The sequence below is a fragment of the Trachurus trachurus genome (genome assembly GCF_905171665.1).
Source record: "Trachurus trachurus genome assembly, chromosome: 8".
Classification (NCBI taxonomy): domain Eukaryota; kingdom Metazoa; phylum Chordata; class Actinopteri; order Carangiformes; family Carangidae; genus Trachurus; species Trachurus trachurus.
In genome coordinates this window covers 10657201-10672088 of record NC_139905.1, presented here as the reverse complement: position 1 = coordinate 10672088, position 14888 = coordinate 10657201, and the positions used below count along the sequence as shown (strand labels likewise).

Here is a 14888-nt window from a genome sequence, read left to right as displayed (position 1 = left end):
TGATAAGCCTTTTGCCGCCCGGATGGAGGATGACTGCGCTGAGGCCGATAGTGTCCAACGTGCTCAGACGGTGCTGACTTGCAGTTTTCATTTACCCCAAACCGACGCACCACTGAAGCGACTGACTTCAAACTGTCTGTGTTAATCTCTCAGATTTGCTGTAAATGTACAAAACATGAGCTGTTTTCCTCATCTTCTGCGCCTTTGACTACTGATTTATCAGTCATACAGCATGTCGCTCTCTGCTGCTGATCTGAGGATTTAAAGTCTTGCTTTAAGGTATTGACATATTGGTATTGGCATTATATTTAGGAACTCAAGTTTTGGTAACCCTTTAATTTACAGGCCGTTAATTATGTGATAATGTCAAGAAATAGCCTAGAAGTAACGGTCAATTTCATAGTAATGTTGAGAAATAGAAGAAATAACGATTGTCAAGAAATAACAATTGATTGCATAGAAATAGCCCAGAAATATCTGTCAATTATAAGGACTTACGGTAGTGGAGAAAAATTCTGGCCTTTCCCAAAAAATTCAAAGCATGAAAAGCATGTGCAATCTTTTGAAAAACATGACATTACTATGAAACTGACCATTATTTCTAGGCTATTATTACTATGCAATTAATTGTTATTTCCTGGCTTTTTCCTTGACAATATCACACAAATAAATGGCCTATAAATCAAAGGGTTTTAAGTCAGTGAAACTTGCGTAAGTGTGAAACCTGTGTCAACTACAGTGAAAACAACGACGACAACAAGGGAGCTGTGATAACAATTACACGCTTTATTTAGATAACAGCCATATTTTACCACAACAATAAAATCTGGCATCATCTTGGAATAAATTCTGGTGGATTCCTCAGTTGTTTGACGGTCTGCAAAGAGAGGGACACACCACACAGTTAGCAAGTGGCAATAAATAAATAAATAAATAAATAAATAACCTGCTTTAACACTTTTTTTGAACAGAAGTGTGAGTGAACTTACTTGGCCCATTCAACGTTGAGAATAAGATGATCGTATCCAAATCCTGACACTCCTGCGATGGCTCTGGCTGCATCCTCCCGACGATGGAAGCTGATAAAGGCGAAGCCCTGCAGGAAAAAAACAAGTGAGTAGTGTTTATTATCAATGCCAGATGTAGTCAGTATATATCATCCACAGCTGCTTGAATAATTCATCTCCTGTTCAACATTAACTGAGCAGCTCTTAATGATCTAAATAAAAGATGAGCACTGACCTTCGACTGCCCGGTGTTCTTGTCCTTGGCCAGATAGATCCTGGAGATGGAGCCAAATGGCCTGAAGAGCTCCTGCAAGTCTGTCTCACGGGTATCCTCGGACAGGTTAGTCACACGGATGGTGGCGTTGTCGTCAGCTGTCGGGTGAGATAAAAGTTTGCTAATAATCGTTTCAAAGCTTCAAAAGTGGCTGCTGTGCTGTGCTGTGCGATTGTTCAGTAATATGAAAGTAAGAAGATTCTACGTACACCCACCTCTGCGGTTCGGCTGCATGGACTCTCCCCTCCTCGTCCCTCCGTCCCTCAGGCTCGGCGGCACGTACTTGCCCGTCTTGCTCTGTGCAGGCGCTGCAGGCTCCGGCTCGGCTGGTTAAAAGACAAGAGGAGAACAGACCGTCACTTACGTTCATCATCATGACTAACAAATCAAAAAGACCAGATCTTGTGAATGGTTGAGGTGGCCTTACCTGAGCCAGCGGGCTTGTCCTTGTCTCCGGTGGAAAGCCCCAGCTGCTCAGCCAGCTCCTTCTGCATGGGGCCCAGAGTGTCCTTGTAGGGACAGCGGGTGGTCCAATGGTCTCCTTTGCAAATACGACAAGACACAATCTTCTGTCCTTTCAGTTTGTTCATGGGATCCTCATCCTGGTCTTGGGCGTTCAAGTCCTGCAGGAGGAGAGATAAACAGAATAAAAAGAGTTAAATACAGTTAAATACTAGCCTGGGTATACCCATGCTGCCTTGCGCGCAATTTTATTCGCTCTGCAAGTCAGCCTGGAAACCATGGACCCAAGAGAGAGCCAATCACAGAACAGGGGAGGGGGCAGCAAGACGATGACGACACACCGAAGCGACTTTGTTGATAACTTGTCGATCCAAAATGGCGGCAGACGCAAACATGTCTGTAGAGTGTCCATAAACACCCTCTATCCTCATGTTTATTTTGCACAAACGTCAATGGTCGGTGGACGCCATTATTTCTCCGACCCATTGTTTTTTTCCTCATCGGATTTCTGTCGCTCTACATACGTCATCGGGTATGATTGATACGATTGGCTATAATCTACGTACAGATGCATTTGATAGACATTTGTAGCGCCCAATAAACAGCTCTGGGCTTTCGTAAACCACGCCTCAAACGAAACGAAAAAATGAACGGGTGGTTCCCAGACCGAATCTCAATCTACACTGAGATGAGGTCTGGTCAGGCTAGTTAAACATTAGTGAGCAGCAGAACAAAACAAAACAAAAATTCTTGCAGCTCAACTGATGCTCACCTCTTTGCTGGAAATGAAAGTCATGAACACGTCATCACTGACTGTGGTGGTGGCAACATTGGGACCTGGTGCATCAAACTCAGAGTTACCAAATTTCTTCCAGTTCTGAAAAGAAGAAAAAATAAACAAAAACAAACGTCAGTCTTTCACCAGAAATGTGTGAACTACAACTAAATGTAACCTCAGATCCATTCAGTGTGAAAACAGACCTTTCTCCTGGCCACAGCTTTTGAGGCTTTTCGATTCTCGATCTTGAAGGTCCGCACAATCTGGCAGACACAAAGGCACAAAATGCTTCATCAGGTTTTACTGCACACAAGAAATGAATTTTGGTTTACTATTGGAAAAATGGTTAAACAAAACCACTGTGATGCCTTGTAACATGTAGAAAAACCAAAGCCCATACATCCAAAATTCACTGTCATCACCACTAAGACATCTCATTATGTAGTTAGGGGCTAATGACATTAAAGGGTGACTGAAACCCATTGGCATAAATATGAAAAGGACTAAATAATCTTTCAAAAATATTGGTCGTCCCAATGCACCCTAACAATTCAGATAGTTATATTTATAGGAACTGCACCCATGCAACAAATATCTTAATAAAGTCCAGTTACCTTGAACTTCTTTCCGTCCTCCTCTATTTTATATTCCGTGATGGTCTTTATGTTTCCTTTGATGGTTTCCTTGGGGGATGGTAGTGTGCCTGTTAAAACAACATCCAGTTCAATGAGTCAAATTAGACATAAACAATACAGATGTCACAGACAGAGACGATGCTATTCCTGCTTTCACTTTACAGCGAATCGTTTGTTTGATATTGTTAAAATAAAACAGGAAAACACATTATTCCAGGGCTTAAAACACATAACTACAATATTATAAGCTGGATCATCATCACTCCCAAAGTACATAAAGCTGGACTGGCTGTTGCCCATCCCATCAACATATCTCTGCTTCTGAACAACATACAAACGACCAGGTGCACACATATGTATATATAGTGAGAAATATTTAAATGTCCTATTGGAAACTAAACATTAAATGTCTAATTAAAACCACCAGGCAGGGACATGAACAACCTGCTAGCGCTAGGTTTGCTAACGCTAGCGGTCTCTAACTGACAGCCTGCGTCACTGTCCACCGGCCGATCACACATTTTGACAATAAATAGTAGATCAATATCAGTCAATTTAAACGTATTTATAATATTTTGACTTCATATATGTGTCACGGTTTGTTTATTGTGGCTCATGTTTTTACACCGGTAACCACGTGGAGGTGGAAGCCGCCTAGCCGGCCTCTTCCTACGGGCTCCACAATACAAGAGAGGAGCTAACCGAAGCTAACAGCGGCTAACGGAGCTAACAGCGGCTAACAGCGGCTAACGGACTCTTTACCTTCATCTCCTTCCTCCTCCACCTGGTCGGCCCAGCTGGGCTTGGAGCTGTAGAGGAAAGAGAGAGAGATATATGTGATATTAGATCGATAAAAAAAAACATCCAGTGTGAGTAGACAGTGTTAAAAGTTATTGATAACACTCACTCGTCGTATTCCATCGACGGCATCCTCTCAGCTAGCTTAGCTTCAGGACCGTAAAGACCGGAACACTACGAGGCGCGTCGAGCCGCCACGACAACCACTTCCGGGAGCGAAACTTCACAATAAAAGTACCACATTATTAAGCTTCACAATAAGAGTCCTACATTCTTTTTTTTTTGTTTTTGTTTGGTAATATATTTTTTATTGATTTCACATAAACAAACCATGAACCATACAGCACAGATACAGCCAAACTGCAAAACAAAAATACACTAATTCACATACATGAATTTACACAGCATCATAACAGCACCCTCTGCCCTTAGACCCTCACATCAACTGAGGAAAAAATCAGAAGAAAACTAAAAAATATATTGGCTATATATATATATATATATATATATATACATTAGGTATGCATTATTTGATTAATTACAAACTTGAAATCTGTATCATTGAAGTACATATCCGCTTTGACAGGTCCTCCATCCTCTATCATGTGACTCAGGTTTTAAACTCTGTCTCAAAATCTTTAGGCTATTAACTTTTGTTATATCAATGCTTTAACTAGTTCAAGTCGGTCAAGTAATTAAGATGATCGTGTTTTACCATTATAAATGCACTTGAAGTATATTGAAGCAAATTCCACCAGCCTGGCTGTGTGGTCATTAAAAAGAATCAATCAATCAATCTTTGTATATTTCTGTGAAGTAAGTCTAGTAGACTTCAGTGACCAAGACGTTATCAGTCAGCTAACTGTTTTATCAAGCAATCAGTTTTCACAGAAATAGCGTGCATTCTGGGTGTATCAGACTCAGATAGGAGGTGGAGAAGATGATAATCAGATGTGTCTAAAAGTGAGATCAGACACGTTACAGCAACATGAAGACATTTTTTGTATTAGACATGTCATGTTCCTTATAATAAACAATACAGAGCTTTAACTTTTGACAATAGCATAAACAAGTCAAGGATCCAGAGCTTGAAGCAAAACTTCTGAGCAGAATAAGAAAGAAAAAACAAATTTCAACATGAAATAAAGATGTCCTTCACAGAAAAGATGTCAGCCTCCTCATCACGTCACCACCATGTCGTCTGTGCTCTTCCCACAGCAGGCTACTCTGATGCTGTCAAACAGAGCCAAGTAGAGGATCGGGTGGATGCACATGTTGAGAGTCGCCATTCCCTTGGACACTTGGTACATGTCGTAGACCCAGCAGTTTCTTCCGCCTCTTTGCCTCAGATACAGGTGGTAGGTCTGGAAGATGTGGTACGGCACAAAGGAAACAGCGTACAACACCAGCGCCGACGCCACCAGCAGAGCCACTTTTCGTTTCTCTAGTGTGGTCGTGCTGACGTTTCTCCACACCACCCGGATCACCACACAGTAAGAAGTGAAAGTAACCAAAAAGGGAACAAAACAGCCAAACACAGCCAGAAACATTCTGTAAATGAAGTTAGCACCTATGTGCCCGGGATTATTTTCAGAGTGTGACACACACATCATGGTTTTATTGTCCTTGCCTGGATAAACTGTAGCAAATTTCAACACAGGGCAGGAGATGACTCCCACGATGACCCATATGATGACACTGATGGCCTTGACGTGACGAGGCTCTATGTAGGATCGGGTGAAGAAAGGACACACGATGGCCACGCACCGGTTCACGCCGATGGCCATGATGAAGAAGATGCTGACGTACAGGTTGCAGGTGAAAAGGAACCTCTCCAGTTTACAGACGGCGGCGCCGAACAGCCAGTTTTTCCCCATGGAGTAGTAGACGATGAGCAGAGGCAGCGTGAGGACGTAGAGCAGGTCGCTGACGGCCAGGTTGCAGGACAGCACCACGCCTGTGTGCCAGTTTCTCCTCTCTCGGCCCACCAGCAGCCACAGGGCGAACAGGTTTCCCACCAGGGCCACGACGAACTCCACCCCAAACATCCAGGGCAGCAGGGCGATTTGAAACTTCTCACATTCAAAGAAATCTTGACTTTGATTCGTTTTGTTGTTCATCTTTTGTTTTTAGATCATCAAGCTGCTTTCACACAGTTTGTACTGGGCAGCATCTGTAAAGAGAAGGGTGTTGAAGTTTATTTTTTGCACATGTGTGAACAAAAAGTGGCAGAATAATAATGAAGAAGAAAGAATAGAAGAATGAAAAGCACAGAAAATAATCATAATGACATTTACAGATAATGAAAAGCACAAAGGAAATCAGCTGTCCACAACTTTGTTAAACATTTTTGGAAGAATTGACTGATAGGGGGAGATCGGGGATGGTTCTAACACTTTTTGTCTCAGCTCCCATTAACTTGCAGAGTGTTCATAGTAGGGCGTGCAAATTTTGACACAGAGTCGTGTCCTCTACAAATAGCAGCATCTTAAACTTCTCAAACTATATCACAGAATTCACTATTTGATGTCAAATGCGAGGAGTGCCACTGTTACAACCTACCCCACTACCAGGGTAGGTTGTAACACAACCTGCGGTAAATTCTAACAGTGAAATTTAAAACTGAGAACAAAAAAAAAAAAAACATGCATCTATGTAAATGTATTGTACATGTTTCAACACTAAAGCATCTGTGGTTCAGTGTGAACAAAAATAACTCATCACTGATGGCTAAATGAAGAACAGTGACAGAGGTGTGAATCCTAACATTAGTAAGCCGTCTTAAAGAACATATGTACATGTACAGAATGAATGGAAACCTTCAGCAGGAAGAAGCAGCTCATAGTCCATGTATAATTCCAGTAAATATTAATGACACTTCATAAATCAACAAAGGTGTTACAATCATCCCCACACCTGTCAGCCATTGTTTGAGCAGCTGTACCGGCATGGTGGTTTGAAATAAGCATTGATTAAATGATTCATATTTTACCTAAGAACCTGCTCTTTTATCTTAGACAAGTTACCTAATTCAAACTTCAATGGTATCGATACTAGTCAAAATTTAGACTTGGTCCAAAATATTAGTTTCTTACCCAAAAAAAAAAAGTTTTTTTGGCTGTAAAATCTACACACTTATTCACACAGCCATGCAAATTAACATGCAATGTCAGGGAGTGAGTGGGTACACATGATATTGATCACATAACTCTAATGTTATCCCTTATTGGTGCAAGTGATGCTGTTACAACCATCCCCGGTCTCCCCTAAGCCAATGAACAGAATTGGTAAAGCTAAATGTCAGATATGATCAAGCTGCTTCCACACAGTTTGTACTGTGCAGTATCTATAAAGGGAAGGATGTTGAGGTTTATTTTTGCACAAGTGTGAACAAATTGTGGTAGTATATTAATGAAAAAGAAATAAAATAAAAATGAAAAGCATAGAGGTCAGAAAATAAAATAAAATCATAATAATGTTATTTATAGATAATGAAAAGCACAAAGCAAATAAGATGTCAAATATTTTGGAATAATTGATTGATAATAATCTAATAGTTTGTTTGTTAGCACCCTGGTGCCAAACTTCACATAAAGTATTTACAAAGTAGATGAAAAGAATTGGTAATAAATAAAAACCAAATAAAGTCCAGAATACCAACCCCAGAGTACGCTACATCTGGTGACTGTCTCCCCACCCACATCGTCCCAGTACCCAATGAAAACAACATCCTCTATTTGATTTTACATCCCGGTAAGTCTAAAAAACTTAAATTTCACAACCAGAAGAGCAGAAATGACGACTTACCGACTGGCAGAGGCTGCAGTGAACTCACTCTTCAGATGGCCAGAAACCTAAATGTTCACTTCCTGGCTGACAGCTGCTTCAGTGAATGTAAAGCAACCACACTGACCACAGACACGATGAGACGCGTTGAGTTGAGAGGTGAAGGAGCAGCGTCCCTGACAGTTCCTCTTACAGTTCCTCTGCGCTGCTGTCGCAATAAGAAGAAGGAAAACTGGTGACACCCACTGCTGGGCATCTGCAAAATAAAAGTGGCAATAAATAGCTCAGATTACACCAGTTAGTTATCGTCATCAACAAGTGTGTTCACTCACATTGACCCATCAGGTTAGACATGGCCTGAGGTTCCACTCATATGTGCACCACTTCCGCATATCTGCACTGCAGTGGTGGTGTTGATGGTGAATATTAAAATGAGAAATAAACCACCTTTCATTTACCACTTTCCCCATAAGCTCATTTTCTAAGCGTGTGTGCATTGTGCTGCACATGCGTGCAGATGCGGTTGTTCATATCAATATATCAGGTTTTGGATTTCTCATCGTGTTCTTCCTTATCTTTGTCATCTTCAATCTTAATCAACGACATCCTGTCCAGAAAAATTAATTTCTAAAATAAAAACTTGATGTTACTTCACCATAAAGGCATAAAAAACAATAAAACCGACACAAAAAAAAACATAATTTCAGTATTTTCCAAATGCATAAATGAATTGTGAAATGAATTCATTACTGATAGGAATTTATTTTGCTCCTACTGTATTCATACAGATCTGTTTTATATTTAGATAAAATAAATCAAGTGCATCTTATCACATCTATTTAATACTTATATTTTATCAAATCACTTTCAGTTCTCATCTAATAACTTCATATTGAACTGAGCCCTGTTTTGCAACACTATGAAATTACCTCACCGACCCAACAAATGACAAAAATAAAACTTATCCAGCAGGTTATCAAGTTTGTTTTTATAACAATTTATTACACAAGTACATTAACATTTAAACCATAGTGTGAAAATAAAGCACTGTTGCCGAGGCCTCCACAGGCTTCAGGCTGATGGTGAATGGAGGTTTGCTGCCTCCTGGTGCTTCAGCACAGTCACTCACTCAATTAATTCAGTGTCCGAGTCCAGAGAGGCATGGACGGGGGGTGTTCAGCCTTTCCCCTTCCTCTGTTTGAATCCCTGCTTCGCTCCTCCACCTTTCTTCTTGAAGCCTGGTTTACCTTTCGGACCTTTAGATTTGAAGTGTTTGTCCTTATTATTATTACTCTTTCCAAATGTTTTGTTCCCTTCAAATTTCTTCCTCCATCCAAATTTATTTTCTCTATCTCCGGGTTTCTTGAATGTTTTTCCTCCGGGCTTCATTTTCCTTCCAAACGTTTTCTCTCTGTCCTGTCCTGGTTTGTTCCAGCCTTTCCCCGGTCTGTCTCTGTGCTGTCCTCCTGGACCGCTCCTCTTCGGTGATTTACCGTCCCTGTCTCTCCACTGTGATTTACCAGGGGACATCTTCCTCTTGTAGGGAGGTCCTTGAGGCTTCTCTGAGCTCCACCTCTTCTTGGCAGCAGGAAACATGTCTGAAAAAGAAGAATAAAAGAAGTTTAAGTCAATAAATACACTCACAACAGGAGCTAGGTGTTGGATGTTTTATAGTTCATTCATTTTCCTCACCTTCGTCTGGCTCCTGCCCTACAGCCTGTCTGTAGTACTCCACCTCGTCGTCAGACTCGGCAACATTGGCGGCCCGGTCGTCCTGGGCACCGGGATCCTCCACCTCGCTGTCCTCCTCTTCTTCTTCTTCAGCGCGTTTCCTCTTGATGCCCTCCAAACTCTTTTTCCTGTTAGCAGAGGAAATAAACTGTTTTTTCCCCCTGCAACCAAGTGAAAACTAGACATGACAGGAGGCGTCAGGTATCTTAGGTCGGCTTACTTGTTCTCCTCTCGTTTCTCTTGTTTCATAGCGACGTTCTGCGCCTGCTTTTTCTTCCGACCCTCCTTCTCTTTCAGCTGGGCCTCCTTCCTGTTCAGGATCTCTTGTATTTCCTCCTCTGACTTTGTGACTGTGAAACGTAGCGCACAACAAAATCCCCATGAAAGAGCAGCTTGTGGCAGGTGGAGAGAAAAACCAAGCGAGCTCTAGATGTATCAGTAAGCGTTTACTTTTGAGAGATAAATCATGGAAATCATACTCAAGTTGTCATCATGTACATCTGAGCAGCAAGGTGACAGATAACTGGATATTAAATGACTCACTGAGCGTATGATAGAGGATGTTTCCTTCTCCCATGCCTTCCTGGATCTTGGTCAGCTGCAGAGTCAGACGAGGACCAATCTGAGGAGAACCAGATGCAAAAAACTTCAGCTTCCATCTATGATGATGAATCGTGTTTTTAAAAAGACTGGACCTTTGTCTGTTAATGCTCACCTCTGTCAAACGAACAGCGCTCTGTTGAGACGCCATGTTGCCTCTTCCGGAGTAGATCTGAGGCAGCTCTGTGATGTTGTGCTCCCCGTCTTGCTCCGCTTCACTTTCGGAGAGGTTCGCCCCCCTGAGAGCAGGTACAAGAAGAGGACAGAACCGTTTTAGATACAACCTCTACAGGATGGGGACAAAAATTACACCGTCACTAGAGCCTTACTTCATCAGCAGCTCACTGATGTCCTCTAGCTTGCTCATGTTGGGGAACTTCTCCTGCATCAGCTTCTTGACTCCTTTGCTCATGCCGACAGGGACGACCTTCAGGGAGCTGCGGGGTGGGGGACAACAACATCGTTTGGGTCACTTTGACATCTTATCAATAACATCTCAGATCTCTAGTCACAGAGTGGAGGCTCGTCAGTGCGTTTACTTTGGACATAGATCACTGAACAGTCACGCCATGATTTGTCATCATCTGAGCCAGTAAAAGATTGTTTTCCCCTGAATATAACAACTACTTCCTCGATCTCGCAGCCAATTTACCACTTTAATAGTTTTATTTTTCCTCTAAAACCTAACACCTGCAAATACTGAGAAAACAACGACTATAAGTATTTGCTTATACATTCACAGATGAAGGTTTACTTACTAATGTCGAAACTCGATCTCCTCAGTCTCTGGCTTGTAATTGAGCAGCACACACCTCTTGATGTTGTTGAGACTCACCTGAGGAAATAAAAATACACACTGATCACCTGAATTCACACTTGACTATAAAAGAAGTTTCTGCATCGTTTGATCCTTAACAAGTCAGTAAGCGTTTACTTTTGACACATCGTCAGGGGAAGTCAGAAGACTATACTTTCATCATGTCATCAAGGATTTAAACCTCTGATCTCTCAAAACCACAGCGATACATGAACAGTGTAAAAACAACGCACCTTCTGCACATTAATGGAAGGAAACATGTTTTGAAACATGGTGGCCATGAGTTTTATGTGCATCCCATCAGATCCAAAGTTATTGAGGATGAGTAGAGGGTGGTGTGTGAACTGCTGATCGTGCATCCTGTGCTTCTTCAGAGATGAAACCACATCTTTGACGAGGGAGTACTGAGGAAAGAAAAAGTTAAGAGTTACTTACAAAAGCAAAAAAAGAAGGTGAACGTGAAAAATAACTGACAGTTTGGGCGCATCAGTGCGTTTACTTTGAAAAACATCACTGTACAGTCAGTTAAGTTAAGTGTCATCATCTGAGCCCATCTGTCTATTGTGTTAATTGAGTGTTCATACATAGCATTTACCTTCAGCACTCTGAAATGAAGCGTGGGGCCTTTGGGAAGTCGAGCAAGTCTCTGAAAGAACAAGAAATGTTGTTAGTAGAGGTACAAGTTTCCGCTGTTCTGCTAACCTTCCTCCTGGCCATGTGCATTTGTTTTCAACAAAGCTGGCGAGAAATCAATCCATGGAGCGGTGAATAATGTTATACATCATAAACACATTATTTGTGAGTTTTTCCTGTCATAAACAAGAGATTACGGGTTGTTTTCCGGCCAAGAGACGCTACGTGGAAGGCAGAGAGCCTCCATTCTCCCTCGTAACGTGTTACAAGTCATTTATTTAACCATTACAATTTCTCCAAAGCTGTTTAACGAAGGTAAAAATGTTGCATGGTTCCTCTTTAACAGATCCAACAACTGCTGATCTGTGCTGTGAAATTATCTCACCATGTTGACACTGGTGGGTGTTTTGCTGAAGATCATGAAGTGAGTCACTCCCAGTGGTCCAGCGATGGTAACAAAGTCTTTGAGCACGTTCTTCTTCCTGACCTGGACAAAAAAAAAAGGCACAGACCGTTCAGACACGAGGTAAAAATGCTTCTATTTGCCCAAATGAAGTTCACAGATTAAACTTTCTCCCTGACACATGGTGGCTGTGACCAGGCCCGCCGATAGGGGGGGACAAACGGGTCTGCTGTCCCGGGCCCAGGAAAGAGGGGGGCCCACAACTGGGCCCTCATTAAATTGTGAACTTTTTTTTGTGGACTTTTTTTTTATTATTATTGTCAAATTAGTCCTATCTGGAAAAAGACATGTTTAATACATTTAAGTCTTTCTTATTTGTTTTCTTCCTAATTTTCCTTTAAAATAGTGGTGGTCAAGAACCCCCACCCCCCACCCCAAACACAAAATTGGTTTGGCCCGTGATCGAATTTGTTATTGACGTTATTATTAGTTCAGAAGGCCTACACTCAAAATGTCTGGTCAGCACAAGTCCGGTGCCCAGAAAAGAAAAGAAAAGAGAAAAAGAGAAGAGGAAAACAAAGGGTTGAGAAATGCTCTAAACAAATATTTAAAAAAATGTAGTGACGGTGAAGCTGGGACAAGTAAAATAGAGCAAGGTAAGTAGTGCGGCCAACCTGGTAACGTAACCTAACTGACGAACGTTAATTAGCCTAGCTTGTGCAAAAGCCTGACAAAACATGTTATCTTTGACAGAAACAGAGAGGAGGGAGGTCAAGCAGCAGTCAGGTGTCAGGAGTCAGGCTACGGATGAGGAGAGAGAGAGGGTGTGTCAGTGTAACGATGGAGCGGAGCGGCAGAGTGAGGCTACAGGTGACAGAGAAGAGAGAGGGTGTGTGTGTCAGTGTCATGGTGGAGCGGAGCGGCAGGCTAACTTTACCGGCGGTGACAGAGAAGAGAGAGAGGGGGTGTGTCACGGTGGTGAAGCGGAGCGGCGGAGTGAGGCTACAGGTGACAGAGAAGAGAGAGAGGGGGTGTGTCACGGTGGTGAAGCGGAGCGGCGGAGTGAGGCTACAGGTGACAGAGAAGAGAGAGAGCGGGAGGGGCCCGCTGAGCAGGGATCAAAGACTGATCGTCAGTCACACAATTTCAGCGATCCTGCATTATGGCCAACTACAATGACCGACTCTGATAGAGTAAACGTCGTACGTGTGATGGCAAAACGAACACCTTTTTCAGAGAGGGCAAAGGAATTGCCGGCAGATGCAGAGGGCAGGGAATTTCCAAAATATTTGACATATTCCACATCCCACAATGGACGGGAAAAAAATGATAGGGACTGGTAAACATATAGCAGCTCAAAAAAGGCCTTATTTTGCCTACCATGTTTGCTGTTTTCTTTTGAAGAGGAGAAGAAGACAGGAGATGAAGACAGAGGAGAGGAAGAGGGGAGGGAGAAATCAGAGGAAGACAGGAGAGGGAAACAGAGGAGAGGAAGACAGAGCAGGAGGAGAGGAAGGAAAGGAGCCGGAGGAAAGGAGGCGAGATGGAGAGGGGGGGGGGGGCCATCTAACATTATCTTGTCCCGGGCCCAGCCAAGACTGTCAGCTGGCCTGGCTGTGACAGCGGGGTGAATACCTTCAGGGCCTCTGCGGTGAACGGCTCCATCACCCTCCGCACGTCCAGGATGAGCTGCCCCACGTTTTTCCCGACCTGCCCCCGGTGGAAGACGAAGGAGTGGGGGACAGCTCCGTAGGTCTGCTCGGCCACATGGTTGGCTGTTGCTCGGGCCTTCTTCTGGTTCTTGGTCTAAAAAAAACATAACAAAAACAAAACACAATTTCCATATATCAGTGAATGGTGATTGGATTTCAGGTTGTCATAGTGACATTGGGCCAAAGCCTGAGTGAGTTGAATTTATCCGATAAAAAGAACTAATACACTCATTCAGTTAACTTCGTTAGTAAAAAATACTTTATATAATAAAAATCCCAACCAGTTTACAAGCATCGTCACAAATTCACCATCAAATAAAGCTAAAAAAACAAGTTATATTTAACGAAAGCTACGTTTTCACCAGTAATAAACCTCTCGAGTGCTACAAGCTAATGCTAAGCTGTTAGCTTCGAATGTTACGTACCTTTGCTTTCCCCATGATTCGAGGCGCGTGTAGAGAACGTTAACAGATGGAACACTGAACGTTACTACGGTGTTTAATTTAAAACGCAACGTAAACTAAAGTCCATAGTGTCGATAATAGATAAACGTGTAACTGCAACGACACGCGCACACACACTCGTCAACCCGACTCACTTCTTTCTGCACATGGTTCAACCAGCGTGTCGCTCTCTAACATGTCCGTGGTTATCACGTGTGTAGCAGAAGGTCGGTTCCTACTCGCTCACCGGATGTAGTAGCTACGTTGGTTGTTGGTGTTTTACGGTAGCAGTGCATTGAACGCATCACGGTTTGACACCACTCATTAATCCAGATGTGTCCGACTCTAACCCCAGACACACCTGGATTATTCAGTTTGTCCAGTAAGGTAAAACAGGAAGGAGCTTGTTTAAATTTAGGAAATTGTGGAGCTGTGCGAGCTGTGCATAAAGCCTATTAAAGGTAACGAACCTATAGGGCCAATTTGCCAAAATGTTGAACTATCCCTTTAAACGAAAAGGTTGTAAATGGGAAAGAAATTTAATGTTTTAATAGCCTTTTGATTTGTTGAATAAGTAAGCAACTTAAATTAATGCATTTTTTTCATTAACACAACAAAAGAAGGGCTTTTCTCATAAAATTTGCTTTTATGGATAAAAAACATTTTCAATCTCTCTCAGAATAATTAGGAAAAACCAAAAACAATATTTTCCCAGAGTAAAATAGTAATCAATTATGAACCTGCTGAGGTCTGCCCATATTTTTTTAGTATGAGAAAATGTCAAGAGATAAACAACTTGTGGATGTGAG

At 42.3% G+C, this 14888-nt stretch overlaps 4 protein-coding genes across 6 annotated transcripts in view; 1 reads left to right on the top strand and 3 right to left on the bottom strand.

Annotated features, from left to right (window-relative positions):
* The window catches only part of cUnh16orf89 (chromosome Un C16orf89 homolog), a 302917-nt gene that overhangs the window by 190740 nt on the left and 97289 nt on the right, over nucleotides 1-14888 (top strand). The gene's annotated exons all lie outside the window — the stretch shown is intronic.
* On the bottom strand, nucleotides 767-4170 carry eif3g (eukaryotic translation initiation factor 3, subunit G; the record flags this gene model as incomplete). 3 transcript variants are annotated; one of them, XM_083977424.1, is made up of 10 exons in its annotated part: nucleotides 4064-4170; nucleotides 3919-3965; nucleotides 3136-3224; nucleotides 2725-2784; nucleotides 2516-2620; nucleotides 1709-1904; nucleotides 1491-1607; nucleotides 1243-1379; nucleotides 990-1096; nucleotides 767-877 (listed from the first exon to the last, which is right to left on the bottom strand). In XM_083977424.1, exons 1-10 carry the CDS (start codon nucleotides 4084-4086, stop codon nucleotides 862-864), a joined length of 897 nt encoding a protein of 298 aa, XP_083833550.1. In that variant the 5' UTR covers nucleotides 4087-4170. The 3 variants fall into 3 exon arrangements, with proteins under 3 accessions (XP_083833550.1, XP_083833551.1, XP_083833552.1); XM_083977425.1 differs by having other exon boundaries at nucleotides 1497-1607; XM_083977426.1 differs by lacking the exon at nucleotides 767-877 and having other exon boundaries at nucleotides 986-1096; nucleotides 1497-1607.
* On the bottom strand, nucleotides 5110-7843 carry p2ry11 (purinergic receptor P2Y11; the record flags this gene model as incomplete). The annotated part of the gene is given in 3 exon segments (XM_083976984.1): nucleotides 5110-5150; nucleotides 5153-6116; nucleotides 7758-7843. Coding segments are annotated over 2 exon segments (963 nt in total). The 5' UTR covers nucleotides 6075-6116; nucleotides 7758-7843.
* ppan (peter pan homolog) lies at nucleotides 8790-14304 on the bottom strand. The gene is made up of 12 exons (XM_083976816.1): nucleotides 14062-14304; nucleotides 13560-13730; nucleotides 11907-12008; nucleotides 11484-11534; nucleotides 11122-11292; nucleotides 10830-10906; nucleotides 10401-10508; nucleotides 10187-10310; nucleotides 10015-10093; nucleotides 9692-9821; nucleotides 9433-9599; nucleotides 8790-9338 (listed from the first exon to the last, which is right to left on the bottom strand). Exons 1-12 carry the CDS (start codon nucleotides 14074-14076, stop codon nucleotides 8917-8919), a joined length of 1617 nt encoding a protein of 538 aa, XP_083832942.1. The 5' UTR covers nucleotides 14077-14304; the 3' UTR covers nucleotides 8790-8916.

Coding starts and splice junctions, on each gene's coding strand:
- ppan (XM_083976816.1), bottom strand. Junction 12,009..13,559: donor TCACCGCAGAGGCCCTGAAG/GTATTCACCCCG, acceptor TTTTTTGTCCAG/GTCAGGAAGAAGAACGTGCT. Junction 10,094..10,186: donor GCGCTGTTCGTTTGACAGAG/GTGAGCATTAAC, acceptor GGTTCTCCTCAG/ATTGGTCCTCGTCTGACTCT.